The sequence below is a fragment of the Hemitrygon akajei genome, chromosome 12 (assembly GCF_048418815.1).
Source record: "Hemitrygon akajei chromosome 12, sHemAka1.3, whole genome shotgun sequence".
Taxonomy (NCBI): Eukaryota; Metazoa; Chordata; class Chondrichthyes; order Myliobatiformes; family Dasyatidae; genus Hemitrygon; species Hemitrygon akajei.
In genome coordinates, this window is record NC_133135.1 from 95243389 (window position 1) to 95260696 (window position 17308).

Sequence of the window (17308 nt, forward strand, 5' to 3'; positions counted from 1 at the left end):
ATATAGCCACTGTCATACTTTCTTTGTAGCTGCATCAATATGTTGGGCCCAGGACAGATCCTCAAAGATGTTGATACCCAGGAACTTGAAACTGCTCACCCATTCCACTTTTGATCTTTTGGTGAGGACTGATGTGTTATGCATCTTTGGGAGCATGCCGAATTTCCTTAGCCTTCTGATGAAGTAGAGACGTTGGTGTGCTGTTTTGCCCAAAGCATCCACATGGTTGAAACAATTTTCCCCATAGTGTATGAGCTGACAGATAAGAAGGAACAATGCAGCACTCTGCCTGCCTGACATCACAATCAGCATTGTGTTGTATCACCATCAGTGTCAACCAAGCCTGCAAGGATAACGGGCAACCAATAATGCCTCTGTGTGATCCCGGAAGCCTAATATGGAAGCCAGCACCATGCTGAAAGTGGAGATCATGTCCCCATTGAAGATGAGTCTGGTGGACATCAGCAAGATCTTCTCCATGCTGCAGCCCAGAAACCAGGATGACAACACTGAAATCAATCAAATCAACCAAGCTGTCTCAAGAAATGATGCAGTCCTTTTGGATGAGCTTTTGTCCCAGGAGCATTACAGATGGTTTATCAATAGCCGGAGTGGCTGGGGTGTCCCAGGGACTCCTCTCCGTCTGGCAGCTTCGAAGGGCCACCTGAGTTGCCTGGAAGTGCTCCTGAGGCATGGTGCTGAGGTGGACAGTTTAGATGTTAAGGCCCAGACCCCTCTTTTCACCGCTGTCAGCGGCAGGCACTTGTATTGTGTTCAGGCTCTACTTAGGGCTGGGGCCAATCCTAATGGAAGCATCTACAACAACTGCTCACCTGTACTCACTGCAGCCAGAGAAGGGGATGCAGAGATCTTGTGGGCCCTGCTGGAGCATGGAGCTGAAGTCAATGTTCGTTCCAAGGTGCCCGAATGGGCTTCCAATGCTTGTGCCTGTAGTGGCCCTCTCTACCTTGCATCAGTGTACAGACACTTTGACTGTTTTAGGCTGCTTCTCCTCTATGGTGCAGATCCCAACTACAATTGTACGGAGCAGAGAGTTTTGGCAAGGATCAAACAGCCAAAGACGGTTCTAGAGATGTGTCTCAGATATGGCTGCGGACCTCAGTATATCCAGCTACTCATAGACTTTGGGGCAAACCTTTACCTACCTGGCCACATTCCAGTCAAAAACACACAGCAAAACAAAGCAGCAGAACTCCTCATCCAAGCCACAGGTAAGAGCCACTTACCCTGAGACTGCTTCAGAGCATTTAAACACCACTTAAACAATGTTATGTGTCACACTAACACTGCTTTTAGCAGTCTCATAAAGATTGTATTCTTCCATTGTATCCCTGTGTAACACTGTGCCAGTTAGTTTCAGCACAGGTTATTTATTGCAACTTTTTATCACTGCTGGCACTTCGCCTTGTGGCTTCAACCTCAACCTAAAAAGAGCATGCCAGAGCATCAGCAGCACTCGTGTAGCTGCTGGAGAGTGTTGATGCTTTAAAAGAAATAGATGCTGCAATGAAGAGAAGGAACTGGGGGAGTGCTCAGGGATTAGTAAGATTATGCAGAGAGCATGTTTCTTATGTGAGTAGTGGTCACAAATATATTACAGATGCAATATAGCTTGCCTTCGGGCTAACTCTACTTCCAACTGTTTTATCAAAATTGGAGGAATCTATAGGCCATGGAATTTGATATTAATTTGATAAGAGGTTCAAGGAAGGAGCTGTTTGTAAGCTATGGAATCCAGAGGTACAGATTTCTCAGACTGAATTAATTATTTTCTGTTGATTTCCCACCAGGTCAAAAAGGCTGACTACCCTGGGCTACAGAGAACAGACAGTCCATTGGGGGAGATCATGGGCCAGGGGAGAATTGAGCTTATTACCTGTGAGGGTCTGATCTCAGGGAGGACAGACAGTGGCTTGGGTGAAAGGCAGTCACAGAAAGGGATGGGTGGGGTTCAGTCAGAGAGAAGGGTCTGGTGTAGGATGGGGATAATGAGATTCTGAGACAGAATCTGTTACACCCTGTTCCTCACCCCCTATTCTACGCCCTGTTCCTGAAAATAAAATATCTATGGCTACAGCAAATAGATGTGTAGTTAAAATCTTAAAACTGACTCTTCAGGTTGATGAGTTCATTAGAGGTTATGGAACAATAGGAGAAGTTTAAATCAGACATGAGCCAATTAAATATTGGAAGAGGTTTGAGGGAGGTAATGGTTTCTAACTGTCCAGCAAAAAAAGCGGAAACAATTCACTGCTTTCCTAGATTTAGGAAGGGAAAAATATTCACTTTGAGAGACTGTGCTCCTGGATTCAAATCTGTGCCGAACAGTGCATATAAACAGTGTATAAACTCAATGTGGGTCAACACAAATAGGCATTTTGGGTCAGGAAGTCATGAGCTTAGGTGTAAGGTGAGAGGAGAAAGATTTAATAGGAACCCAAGGAGAAACTTTTCACCCAGAGGTGCTGCCTGAGGAAGTGGCTGTGGTAGGTACATAAACAGCATTTAAAAGGCACTGAACCAAGTATATGAAAAGAAAATGTTTAGAGAGATATAGGCCAAAAGCAGGCAAATGGGATATGCCTGAGCTGGGAATCTTCATCAGCATAGACCAGTTGGGCTGAAGGGTCTGCTTCCATGAGTCACTCCATGACTCAATGTCTACTTAGATCTGTATGTCAGCTAATTGAACAAGTTCCAGCCGTGTGAGGAAGACTCATCAATAACCTATTCATGCAAAGTGTGCACTGAGCCATTCTCGAGGATGTTACAGTTAACTTCAATCACTTAATTTTAGACTGACAGGTAGTGACTCCATATGGAAATGTATGTTGGCTCTCACTGCTTCAATCTGAGGTTCCCAACCACTTTAGGAAAACCACTAAAATCCCAGTGCCAAAGAAAAACAAGGTAATCTGGCTTAATAACAATTGAGCGGTGGCTCTGACATCTACCATCATGAAATGCTTCAGGAGAATGGTCATGGCACACATCACCTCCAGCTTTTTAGATAACCTCAACCCACTGCAATTTGCCTACTGCTGAAACTGATCTACAGCAGCCACCATCTCCCTGCCCCGACAATCATCTCAAGAGCATCTGAACAGTAAGAACACCTACTTTAGGCTATTTCTTGACTACAACTCTGCCTTCAATAATATAACTTCAAGATAACTCATCTGCAAACATCTGAAACTCCATGCCTTAATTTGCAACTGGACCCTTGAATTTATGACCACCAGATGGCAATCAGCTAAAATAGGCATCAGCACCTCCGCCTGGTTGTCCTTAATGACATACTCTATGTCCTGTTCCTCAACCCCCTACTCTACAACCTATTTCTCAAACTCTACTCGACACCCTGTTCCTCACACCCTGTTACCCCTCTACTCTACGCCCTGTTCCTCACCCTCTACTCTATTATGTTCCTCACCCCCCCCACTCTATGCACTGTTTCTCACCGTTCTTATCTATGTCTTGTTTCTCACGCCCCTACTCTACTACCTGTTCCTCACCCCCTACTCTACATCCTGTTCCTCAACCACTTACTCTACACATTATTCCTTACCCACCTACTCTACACGCTGTTCCTCAGCCCCCCCAACTCTACACTCTGATCCTCACCCCCCTACTTACGCTCTGTTCCTCACCCACCTACTCTAACCTTGTTACTCAATCACGGACTCTAGGCTCTGTTCCTCACTCCCTACCCTACACCCTGGTCCACACCCTCCTACTCAATACTCTGTTCCTCATCCCCCTACTCAACACACTGTTCCTCACCCCTCTACTCTACACCCTGTACTTCACTCAACTGCCTGCTCCTCACCCCACTACTCTACACCCAGGTTCTCACACCCCTACGCTACACACTGTTCCTCACCTCCAACTCTACACACTGTTCCTCATCCCCTACTCTACGTCCTGTTCCTCACACCCCTATTCTGCTCACTGTTCCTCACCCCTCTAATCCACGTCCTGTTCCTTACCAACTGCTCTACACCTTGTTCCTCACTCCCCCCCACTACTCCACACACTTATCCTCACCTCCCCTACTCAAATCCCTGTTTCACTCCCCTCAACTCTATTCCTTGTTCCTCGCCTCCTACTCTACACTCTGTTCCTCACATCCCTACTCTTCAACCTATTCTTCACTCTACTGCCTGTTCCTCACTCTGCACCCTGTTCTTCACAACTCTAATCTACACCCTGATTCTTCCACCTCTACTATACGCCCTGTTTCCCACCCCCCCTACTCTACACCATGTTCCTTACTCCCTTACTCTACATCCTGTTCCTTGCCCTCTTACTCTACACTCAGTTCCTCACTGCTCTACTCCACACCCTGTTCCTCCGACCCCTACTCTACACTCTTTTCCTCACCCCGCTGCACTACACCATGACTTTAGCCACTCAATTCTATGCCCTGTTCCACATTCTCTTACTCTACATCCTGTTTCTCATGCTACTGCATGTTCCTCACCCCCTACTCTATACACAGTTCCTCACACACAACACTACGCCTTGCATATCACCACCCTACTCTACTGCCTGTTCTTCAACCCCTACTCTACACCATTCCTCACCCTTCTACTCTATGCTCTGTTCCTCACCCACCTACTCTAACCCTATTCCTCAACCCCCTACTCTAACCCTGTTCATCAACCCCCCCCCCCAACCCCCAACTCTAGGCCCTGTTCCTCAACCCCTTCCTCATGCTCCTACTCTACGCCCTGTTCCTCACACCCCTCTACTTTACACCCTGTTCCTCATTCAGCTACTCTGTTGCATTCCTCACCCCCACTCTATGTGCTTATCCTCACTCCCCTTCTCTACACCCTGTTCCACACCCCTCTAATCTGTGCCTTGTTTCTCACCCTCCTATTCTATTCCTCACCATCTACTCTGCACTCTCTTCCTCACACCCCTACTCTAGCAAAGGTTTCTCAGCCCCTACTCTACTGCCTGTTCCTTACCCCATATTCTGCACCATGTTTCTCACCCCCTGCTCTACACCCTGTTCCTTGCCTTCCTACTCTACATTCCTTACCGCTCTACTCCACTGCCTGTTCCTCAACCCCTACTCTACACCCTGGTCCTCACACATTACTCTACACCTTGTTCCTACCCCCTAACTCTACATCCTGTTCCTCACCTTACTGCCTGTTCCTCACCCCCTATACACCCAGTTCCTCACACGCTACACTATGCCTTGTTTATCACCACCCTATTCCTACCACCTGTTCCTCACCCCCTACTCTACCGCCTGTTTCTCATCTCCCTACTCTACCTTCTGCTCCTCACACCCCTATTCTTCAACTTGTTCTTCACTCTACTGCCTCTTCCTCACTCCCCCAACTCTACACCCCATTCCTCACCCACTACTCTAACCCTGTTCTTCACTCCCCCAATCTGTGCCCTGTTCCTCACCCCCTTACTCTACACCCTGTTCCTCACTGCTCTACTCCATTGTCTGACCCTCATCCCCCTACTCTACACCGTGATCCTCACCCCCTACTCTACCCCTGTTCCTCACACCCTACTCTACACCCTACTTCTCACCCCCTACTCTCTGTTCTTCACACTCCTACTCTAACCCTGTTTTTCAACCCCCTACTCTAATCCTGTTCCTCCCACACTACTCTAGGCCCTGTTCCACACCCCTCTACTCTACACCCTGTTCCTCACTCCCTTAGTCTACAACCTGTTCCTCACCTCCTTTCTCTACTGCCTGTTCCTCACCCCCTTTCAGAGTCTAGGGAAAAGTAGAGGGTCTTGTGCTGGTGGGTTGCTTTACAAGGGTTGTTTCCTAGCTCTTGGTCTTTAACATAATCCTCCCCTCCTTTTCATTAAAGAATTCTATTCGGTCTTTTTGTCCTAGTACTGGCAAAGTTATAGTACAAACAGCCTTAGTTTCTTCCACTAATCTTTTCATCATCGTCCCGATATCTTTAGGTTTTGCTGGTGGCTTTACAGCCACTGTCAAATGAGGGGAATCCCCTAGTCGGAATCTTTCTTCCTGATCTTCCGCTAAATCTACCAGCAGCCCTAATCCCTTAGGATCAAAACACACATATGGTGTTGCTTTTCTTTACAGTTTAAATAAGGGTGTACAGCTTGATCATAGTGCAGGTCAGTTTGCAAAGTGTAATAGGCTGTGCAGTGGAGCTGTTCCTTTTCTTGGCTGCTATTAAACAAGTATTGCATATTTTGTATGTAGAGGTTGGTTCATCCTGTCAATGTGTCATACAGTCTCTGGACTTGCCTGGCATAGGGATTGCTATCCAGTTGCCAACAGAACAGTATGGGTTCTGAACTCTCCTTTTCTAGCCCATTCATTAATTTTAGCATTTAAGGAAGTCCATGTCCATACTTTCAACCGTACAGTGTTCCTAATTTACAAAGCGTCTGTCGACCCAGCAGGGGAAGCGGGGCTGTTTTGGATATAATGGTGTCTGTTAAAAGCTTATCCTTCACCTGCACAGATGCTGGTGTGGACACAGGCTCTGTCATGATTCAGTTGTATCACTCACAGTTGTTTCTTCACGGAGGGGGTACAGAGGTCATAGTGACACTGGTGTCAATCATACAGTCCAAATAACTATTCCCTATTCTTACAATGGTTATAAGTTCTTCTTTCATATTTTTGGACAATCTGATCACCATCACCTGTACCACTTTTTCTCCGCGGCACCCCTAGGCTGACAGATTAGGGTAGCTAAAAGAAAAAGGTGCTGTGCCCATAACCAGAACTGGGAACTCTCTGGGTGTCAGCGCCTAGAAGCTTCCACCTCAGGGATAGTTCATGGACTTACTGCACTAATCCTGGGACCTATCCCGGGGTGGCAACTGTCCTCTGCCTCTTCCTCTTCCACGGCCAGCTTTGCGGTTTTGGGAGAAACCTCCCCTTTTCTGATAGAATTGCCCTGCCATTTTTGGTTTATGCTCCCCCTGGGAAGTGAATAATCCTTCTCTTTCCATGGTGGTGACGAGCCCTTTCCAGAACTGAGTTTGCCAGTTTAAATTCACAAAGTTATATGCCTGTGCCAGCAGAGGTAACATGCAATTCAGTAAAGTCTGAATGGCTAGCGGCCCATTCTCAGCCAAGGGTATTCCAGCATGCTCTTCCCACTTACTTCTATAACGAGCTATAAAGTCTGGGATGGGTTCCCCTTTTTATCTGCAGGCAGCAGATTACTTCCCCTCTATTGCTGTGTTTTGGCGCACCTCTCATTATAACTTCCTTTCCCCTGTTTTTCAGCCAGTGGTCCAGAGACTCATTCCCATTATCTGCTAGATCGTCATTTTTCCTCCAATCTCCATTATCGCTGGGTGGTACAACAAATCCCTCCTTCGGGGAGAGCCAGGAGGTCCCATATGCACATTTTAATAACATATTTGCACATCCCCAGACAAGGGCGAGTACAGAGTACACGTCTGCACAAGCCAATTATGGAACACATTTGGTTTCTTTAATGGGTCCGGGTGTCTCCGGACATGGCTCTTGCCTCTGTGGGTGTCCATGGTTTTAACATGGGAACATCCCAATCATCATGCGCGGGGCCTGCGATGCCTTCATTTCCAGTTTCTCTTCTCCTTCCTCCATTCTCTTTTTCTCTTTTCCTGCCCTTTTTTGTGTCTGCCTTCTCAGGCGTTTTTTTGAGTCATCACTAGTACTACTAACACTTCCTCAGCTCCCTCAGCTTCAATTCCTCTTTCCTGAGGCCCTTCTCTCATTACAGTGATGTCTGCTCCCCTGGGGCTGTTAGGGGCCTGAGCTTCTGACATAGGGGGGTTGTAAGGAGGGAGTGCGGGTCGTCCCAGGGCAGCCGTCATCATTATTAAATTGTCTATTTCACTATTGGGTGCCAATGGGGAACTGGCCAGTATGGGGAGTTGGGGGTAAAGTCTCGTGGCAGGTTTCATTTCAGACCCAGCCTTTTTTGTTCCAGGCTGCTTAGTCTCCTTTTACTTTGCTGGTTGGTGTCTTTTAGCCATCTCCTTCCATCGTTTAAAACATTTCAACATGTAATCAGCAATCCACTTTGGATCGCCGTCCCCATTTTGGTGGTGTCCTCCCAGTTTTGTATTGGTCTCAAATTAAAACTTCCCCATAAGGCCAGTCCCCATGTGATCACTCATACAAATCACTACTGAATGTTACCGTATAACGATCATCTCTGGTCTCTCTGAGTACCATATCCACCGGGGATCCAGGTGGGACTAAGGGGTCTCCTATTTGCTGGTAGTGCTATTTTATTTTTTTAATCTTTTTGGCGGTCTTTTTCCTACCTGCAGTTCAGTGTTCAAAGCCTTCATCTTACCTCCGGAACTCCTCGGTTTATTGGTAGGATCAGCGCTAGCCGATTGACTGCTGGTACTTCCCATTTTTCCTCTTCAGGATTTTAATTTCAGTTAAGACAGCACAAAGTTTCTTTATACACAATATGTACACAATGATCACTCCATCTACGAACCTCGAAGTCTCCTCTTACCTTTTCCCCCGTAGCTACGTTTTTTTCTTTTTTCCTTCTCTTTTTTTCATAGCCCTTGTTTGTTTCCTTCACGGGTCTTCATCCAGCCTCAGCCGTGCAGGCATCTTGGCTTACTCTCAGTCACTGGCCGGACACTAGGCTACCAATTACCTTCCCTACTCCCAGGGAGGTTTTTGGCAACTACCCCCTTTCAGCTAGAGCAGTTCCATTAGGATGCTACCCCCATTTCAGCTAGGGTAGTCCCCTATTTAACTCAGCCCTCTTAGTTAGCCTTTCTTTGGATCTCACTTAATGGAGATCCCATCCTCATCGCCAGATCCTGTCGTAGAAGCACTAATTAAGAACACCAGAGTTACTTCGAGTTTTGTTTTAAGAGTTTATTAACACGATATCATGGAGAATCTGCAGCAGTCTCCACCACCACCAGAACTCTGAATTTTAGGTTCTCCAGAGTTCATATTTTACAGCAAGACCAACAACTTCACATAACTTTGTTTGGCATCCCTCTATCAGTACATGATCAATCGCTTAAAAGACATGTCAATGATCCATCAGCTCCAGTCTTACAGTTCTTCCTGCATCCTGTTATCAGGACTCATAATTTACCCCCAGACGCATCCTCCTTCTTGGCTCCAGGGGCTTAGTGTCTTATTAATTGGAGTTCCGGGCACTGCACTTACCATCCAAGGTTATTTTCCACATGCATCAGCAGTCTTAAGCCCAGATGCTCCAGAGTGGTCAAGTATCCCATCATACACTAGCTTTAACCATTTCTACCACAACCACATTAACACCACAGCCAGTGCCTCTACTTTCTCAGGAGGCTATAGAAATTTGGCACATGCTCTTTGAACCTTTCTAATTTTTATTGTTGAACCATAGAAAGCATCCCATCTGGATGCATCATAGCTTGGTACAGCAGCTGCTCTGCCCATAACTGCAAGTAACTGCAGAGAATTGTGGACTCAGCTCAGCACATTGTGGAAACCAACCTCCCCTCCATGGACTCTGACTATGCTTCTTGCTGCCTTGATAAAGCTGCCAACATAATCAAACACCTCATCATCCCTGGTCACTCTCCCTTCCCATGGGCAGAAGATACAAAACCTGAAGCCAATAACCACCAGGTGTAACTACCCTGCTGTTTTAAGAATATTGAACCGTCTTCTAATACAAGGCAATCTCTTGATCTCACAATCTACCTCATAATGGTTCTACACCTTATTGTTTACCTGCACTGCATTTTCTCTGTAACTACGACAATGCAATTCTGCATTTGCTTTACCTTGTAGCACCACAATGTACCATAGTAATGAATTGATCTGCATAGACAATATGCAAGACATGTTTTTCACTGTACCTCAGTACATGTGACAATAATAAACTGATTCACCAGTTTACCATTTTAGTGTGGTTTCCATGCCCATAGGGCTGGGTAATCACTAGATGCATAGCCAATTTATCATTGTGTCCTTGGTTTTCAGCTCAGCCAAGATCCTTGATGTCATTAACCAGACTGACTATTCGAAAATACCTCAAAGTAATAAGTAGCCTGCATGTCATCAATCAACTGGACCTACCACCAGTTCTGACGAAGTACTTGAACCACCAAACCTGACAGGATTAGTGTAGTTCTATGGATTGAAAAAGAAGTGTCCACTCGCTTGCTGAGAGAGGTGAGGAGAATCAACACTCCTGACGCTAGGGCTCCTACCCTCCCAACACTATTGTATCTTCCAGTTTGGTTGTAATCATACCAGCCATCTCATTACAAGTAGAATTCCTTGAATTCATTCTAAGTAGTAAGTTATTCTCCAAGTTATAACTAAGGAAGATGTTTAAATTAAGATTGTAAATTTCAAAAGTCTTTGAAAGATTGTTCACTGTAAAGACTTAATTGTTGGTGGTATTGCCCAGGGTTTATTTTATTTGAAACATATTGGCTTCAAAGTGAAAGACCTGTCTAGAACTTTGATTTCACCTTTTTTGCTCGAAAATGTTGTAAATCAAGTCCCAGTGAAATTGCAAAATTGGCTAATGTATAGTGGTGATATTTTGGTTTCTACAATAAAGGTGTAGAAACATTAATCCTGAAAGCAGCAGTCCCAGGTTATTGCAGGTACACCTCTCTGCTGTACAGTAAACAGAGCAAACAATCGATCCTTAAAGGCCCTCTACCCTGGCAGTCCACTGTGGCTTTCATGGAGGAGAGAGCAAGTGAGGAGAGGGCAGGGGGAGAGCACCAGTGTGGACAGAACTGCAAACAATATACTAAGCATGCTCAGAACTACACACAGAATCCCAAAAAGGAAACACACAATGTTCTGAAAAGGAAAGGGAATTGAATGCAACATTAATAAAACACACAATATAACTAAATATAATACCATTCTTTCGTGCTGATATTTGTTCAGAGATACATATATGCACACACATACACTCATACACAAACATGCCCTGTCACAGACCCAGAGACAGACACACACACACACACACACACACACACACACACACACACACACACACACACACACACACACACACACACACACACACACACACACACACACACACACACACACACACACACAAAATCCACTGCAACATATTTGACATCCCCCAAGATCCCCATAACCACCAACATTGTAGAAAACCATAAATGCCTAAAGGAAAGTATCAATTGTTTCACATTCACAAAGAGACAGAAGGTGCCAGGGGTGGGGGTGGGGGTGGGAACGCCCTTGGGTGCAGTGCCTCACCAGGCTGGAGAGTTGCACCTTCACATCGCCCATTAAATATTCTTTAGCTGGTAAATCCTCCATTCCTGGTTATCACTATGACCAGTGTCAGCATATTAGCAGGCATGTGAGAACCTTCAGTGGGCTTTTAGAGCTGTTTGTGAAGAATCCCACTAAGATCTGGGTCTCCCATTCAATGGAGAAATTGGCAGGCTATTCTGTCTGTGTAACCGCAAAATTGCCACAGTTGTTTTCTGAACCTGCAACTCCAGTTTATGCAGGGAAGCTTTCAAACATGCAGGATGATTGACTTTATTATGTGTACCCCTGATGCTCTGGAAATGTCAGGCAACACATCAGGAAATTCAAGGACTAGCAAAATTTCATCTGGAAATGATCAGCAATGCACCTCACATGGACCTGGGATCCCATTGTGCAGAGGAACCAGGGCATACAAACAAATGTCTGGTCACTCATGAATGACTTCATGCTAAAGCATTACACAGTGACCAGAATTAGCAACTGTGCTGTGACCGTTGGCAGAGCAAAAATTGATGAGTAATGTTGACTTGCTAATTTACAGTTTCAAACAGTTCTGAAAATACACCATCCAAAGGAAGCTTGCCAACTGAAGCTGCAGAATTTTAAACTCTAAATTTTGTAACACCAAAACATAAAACAAAACTAATTGAAAGAAAAAGACTGGAACCTAGGATAATGTGTGTGTGAATAATGTAAACAAGAAAGAATGCTTAATAAAACAATAATATTGTAATATATTTACAATATTACCTAAACATTACTGAAATATTAACTACACAACATTCTTCCCTGCTTAGCTAAAAACTCCAACTCAATATAGAATATACAACAAATATGTAACATGATCTATAGTCATCTATATATATATAGAAAGATATACAGAGTATACTATACAATGTAACTACTATATACACATCCACAGCATTGTAATTTTTAAATTGCCTCATTTGGACTTAAAGATTTAATCGCTGTGGAGGATTTCTTACTCTTGTGGGATAACATCTTTCTGGGGCTCTCCCCATGGTGGTTGTACAAGTTGACTCTGAGACTGGGTTCTGACAGTTTTGGATACCTTTCCTTCTGGGCATGTTGGCATCCTGAATAACCTGCTTGATCTGCTGATCTATCCCAGGTCACCAGACAATACTTCGAGCCAACACTTTCATTTTGACCATGCCTGGATGACCAGTATGTAGCTCCTCCAACACTTTAGCTCTCAGCTTGGATTGTACAACAACACTCAATCCCCACATAAGGCAACATCCATCAAGAGCAAATTCTTCCTGCTACTGGTAAAAATGGGGGAAATGGAGTTACTGCTGCACATTCTAGTCATTCTGAGGTGCCATGCAAACTTTTCTGATTTGCCTTTGGATACTCTCTGCCATAATAGGGAGACTTACAATTTGCATTAGGGAGCATACCTCTAGAGGAGTGTCCTCTTAGAACCATAGAACCATAGAACATTACAGCACAGAAACAGGCCCTTTGGCTCTTCTTGGCTGCGCTGAACTATTTTTCTGCCTAGTCCTACTGACCTGCACCTAGACGATATCCCTCCATATCCCTCTCATCCATGTACCTGTCCAAGTTTTTCTTAAATGTAAAGTGAGCCTGCATTCAAAACTTTAACTGGCAGCTCATTCCAAACTCCCACTACTCTCTCTATGAAGAAGTTCCTCCTAATGTTCCCTTTAGAGTTTTCCCTTTTCATCCTTAACACATGTCCTCTGTTTTTTTTTCTCCCCTAGCCTCAATGGAAAAAGCCTGCTTGCATTCACTCTATCTATACCCATCATAATTTTATACACCTCTATCAAATCCCCCCCTCATTCTTCTATGCTCCAGGGAATAAAGTCCTAACCTATTCAACCTTTCTCTATAACTCAGTTTCTCAAGTCCCGGCAACATCCTTGTAAACCTTTTCTGCACTCTTTCAACCTTATTAATATCCTCCTTGTAATTAGGTGACCAAAATTCAGCCTCACCAATGCCTTATACAACCTCACCATAACATTCCAACTCTTATACTCAATACTTTGATATATGAAGGTCAATGTGCCAAAAACTCTCTTTTGGGGAATTATGTATCTGTATTCCCAGATCCCTCTGTTCTACTGCACTCTTCAGTGTCCTACCATTTACCTTGTATGTTCTACCTTGGTTTGTCCTTCCAAAGTGCAATACCTCACACTTGTCTGTATTAAACTCCATCTACCATTTTATAACCCATTTTTCCGGCTGTTCCAAATCTCTCTGCAAGCTTTGAAAACCTATTCACTGTCCACTACACCTCCAATCTTTGTATCATCAGCAAATTTGCTGATCCAATTTACCACATTATCATCCAGATCATTGATATAGATGACAAATACCAATGGACCCAGCACTCCCTGTGGCACATCATTAGTCACAGGCCTCCACTCAGAGAAGCAATCCTCCACTACCACTCTCTGACTTCTCCCATTGAGCCAATGTCTAATCCAATTTACTACCTCACCATGTATACCTAGTGACTGAATCTTCCTAACTAACCTCCCATGCAGGACCTTGTCAAAGGCCTTACTGAAGTCCATGTATACAACATCCACTGCCTTCCCTTCATCCACTTTCCTTGTAACCTCCTCGAAAAACTCTAATAGATTGGTTAAACATGACCTACCACACACAAAGCCATGTTGACTCTCCCTAATAAGTCCCTGTCTATCCAAATACTTGTAGATCCTATCTCTTAGTACTCTTTCCAATAATTTACCTTCTACTGACATCAAACTTACTGGCCTATAATTTCCTGGATTACTTTTTAGAGCCTTTTTTAAACAATGGAACAACATGAGTTATCCTCCAATCCTCCAGCACCTCACCAGTGGATACCGACATTTTAAATATACCTGTCTCAGCCCCTGCAATTTCAACACTCGTCTCCTTCAAGGTCCAAGGGAATACTCTGTCAGGTCCTGGGGATTTATCTACTCTGATTTGCCTCAAGATAGCAAACACCTCCTCCTCTTTAATCTGTATAGGTTCCATGACCTCACTACTTGTTTGCCATATTTCCATAGACTCCTTGCCAGTTTCCTTAGATGCAAAAAACCAATTTAAGATCTCTCCCATTTCTTTTGGTTCCATACATAGCTGACCATTCTGATCTTCAAGAGGACCAATTTTATCCTTTACTATCCTTTTGCTCTTAATATACCTGTAGAAGCTCTTAGGATTATCCTTCACTTCGACTGCCAAAGCAATCTCATGTCTTCTTTTAGCCCTCTTGATTTCTTTCTTAACTATTTTTCTGCACTTTTTATACTTCTCAAGCACCTTATTTGCTCCTTGTTGCCTATACCTGTCATACATCTTTCTCTTCTTCTTTATCAGATTTCCAATATCCCTCGAAAACCAAGGTTCCTTATTCTTATTCACTTTACCTTTAATCCTGACAGGAATATACAAACTCTGCACTCTCAAAATTTCTCCTTTGAAGGCCTCCCACTTACCAATGACATCCTTGCCAGAGAACAACCTGTCCCAATCCACACTTCTTAGATCCTTTCTCATTTCTTTAAATTTGGCCTTTTTCCAGTTTATTACCTCAACCTGAGGACCAGATCTATCTTTATCCATGACCAAGTTGAAACTAACGATGTTATGATCACTAGACACAAAGTGTCTCCCTATACACACTTCCGTCACTTGTCCGAACTTGTTTCCTAATAGGAGATCTAATCTTGCATCCTTTCTAGTCGGCATCTCTATATATTGATTTAGAAAACTGTCCTGAACATTTTACAAACTCCAACCCATCTAGACCTTTAACTGTATGAGAGTCCCAATCAATATGCAAATTTTTCATGTGTTACCTTTTCCAAGGGTAAACAGGACTATCCATCAGCATTTCCATGATTAGTTGTCCTCTTCGACTTGATCTTGTAATTGTGTTCTCCAAGAGGTCCAACAGACCCATCTCTACATCTGTGCTGCTGCTGTTTGTGCAACACCCTCTGTGTTTGAAAATGGGCATTAGAAATTGATGATCAATATGTGGGACTAAGCTCTTTCTCATACAAGTACTGGTTGAAACAATTTACAACACAAACCAAATTCAAGGGCTCTCTGTCAATTCATGCACAATTTTTCCATGGACTCCACTCAAGCTTGGAAAGAATTCCTTCATCTTCCATCATCTAGCTCACTGGCCACTTTATCACAGATGGTGTAAGGAACTGGAAGGCTTTGCAAAACTTCAGTATGGCATTTTCATTTAACAGTATTTGACCCTTAATATGTTTGAGTTTTCCAATGTCATTCTTGAACACTGCCGTGGCATCATCCAGTACCTTTCTTAATTCAATTTCAGTTAACTCTATTGCAGGGTATGCGGCATGCAAATGGTGGATGGATCTCCAATCAATTTGTAGTTGTCTCAGCTAATCACACCCCCACAATGCTCACCCTCTAATTTTTACCACACACTAGCTCAATGTGGCTTGTTGATTGTTGTATTCCACTGTTACAGATGTCATTTGCACAGGAGTTATCTTTTCTCCAGTGTAAGTTCTTAGTTGGATACCTGCAGACTTCAGCTTAATGTCTTTGTAATATCATTCAAACTCATCTTGTGGAATGACTGAAACTGCTAAGCCAGCGTCCGATTTCATTTTAATTAATTTGTCATTCACTTCTGGTGTAAGCCTTACGGCTTGTCTATTGTTAGTTTTCTCATTGTAAATCTCAAGGCTACCCACTCTCATCATTATCAGATTTTTCATCAACAGTATGCAGATGAGTACTCTTTTGAAAGTACAATTTGGCTTTTTATCTTTTTCTCTTCTCTGTGCAGTCATTTATTTCTGTCTGCCTGACATACCCTTTATATGTACCCTACCTTGTTGCATTTCTTTTGCAAGTTTCACCTCTAAACCTGCATTGATATGGTGTATGTGAGCCCCTGTCACAATTTGTTTGGCCAGGCAGGTTTCTGTTTAAATGTTGCAATTTTGTTCATGCTCATTTTCTTTCCTGACTGCAGCTTAATTGCATTTCTATCTGCTATTTCCATTGATACTGCAATTTCAACTACTCTTTTAGATGTAAATTATGTTTCAATTAGGAGACATTTTTGAATGCTTTCTTGTAAGATTCCACAAACTAAATAATCATTATTAACCCTGCTACCACAGCCACATACCCTTCCTGGGAACATGTTTTTGCTGCCATCTTGTGCCACATGGTTTTCAGATTCATTTTCACACTTATCAATTTGGACCCTCTAAAGACCCCATTTAATTGACTCCTTCTCCCGCTGCTTCTCTCACTGCATTCTATATGCCACACCTTCCCCCATGAAGAGGTACCTGGTATCCCTAGCCTAGTCGCTTCCACAACTCTAGGATTCTCTCTGCACCGCCTAAAATAGACCTGTCCAATATCTTATCCTTCACCACAATTTCAATCACTGGTTCTTTGCCTTTCTCACCTCCAGCAAGGATCAGAAGATTGCCCTTCTACAGACTATAGAATCTGCCATCTCCAATGACAGTAGCCATGGAAAACCTCAGACAGTGATCTCTGCTGGCAATCTCCACAGTTCCAACAATCCCAACCAGATTCAGAACCCGGACTCCGTTGTCATCAATGGTGGTTCTAATGACCCAAGACAGCTTCAAAGTGCCTACTGCATAACCTCCAACTTTGGCTCCTTGACAGACAGCACCTCCAGGCCAGGACTTCACACATTGCCACTGGAACCCCTGTCTCCGTTTCCTCCACTACCACTCTGCAATCCTGTACCTCTCAGGTTCCACCGCCAGCTCTTGGATCCTTGGAAACTCCATCTTCCTCCCACCCCACCTTCCCTGAAAACCCCAACCCTCTCCTCCTCTCCTCTCCTCAGACACTGCCAGCCCTCTTCTCCCCTTCTGATCCCAGCTGTCATCTGTATCAGATCTTCATTATTCCCTCTGACCTTCATCTGTCTGAGACAGAACATTCTGTCTTCTGTAAGGACCTCAGCTT

The 17308-nt window shown here is 44.0% G+C and overlaps 1 protein-coding gene and 1 long non-coding RNA gene across 2 annotated transcripts in view; one reads left to right on the plus strand and one right to left on the minus strand.

Annotated features, from left to right (window-relative positions):
- Window positions 1-397: 397 nt before the first annotated feature.
- Window positions 398-10270, plus strand: LOC140737293 (ankyrin repeat and SOCS box protein 12-like). The gene is made up of 2 exons (XM_073063692.1): window positions 398-1232; window positions 10001-10270. The coding sequence occupies exons 1-2, from the start codon at window positions 398-400 to the stop codon at window positions 10132-10134; spliced, it is 969 nt and encodes a 322-aa protein (XP_072919793.1). The 3' UTR covers window positions 10135-10270.
- A 4763-nt stretch (window positions 10271-15033) lies between these two features.
- LOC140737300 (uncharacterized) overlaps window positions 15034-17308 on the minus strand; it is a 42063-nt gene continuing 39788 nt past the window's right edge. Inside the window, exon 3 of the long non-coding RNA XR_012101095.1 lies at window positions 15034-15294. This is a non-coding gene — a long non-coding RNA (uncharacterized lncRNA). The remainder of the gene's footprint in view (window positions 15295-17308) is intronic.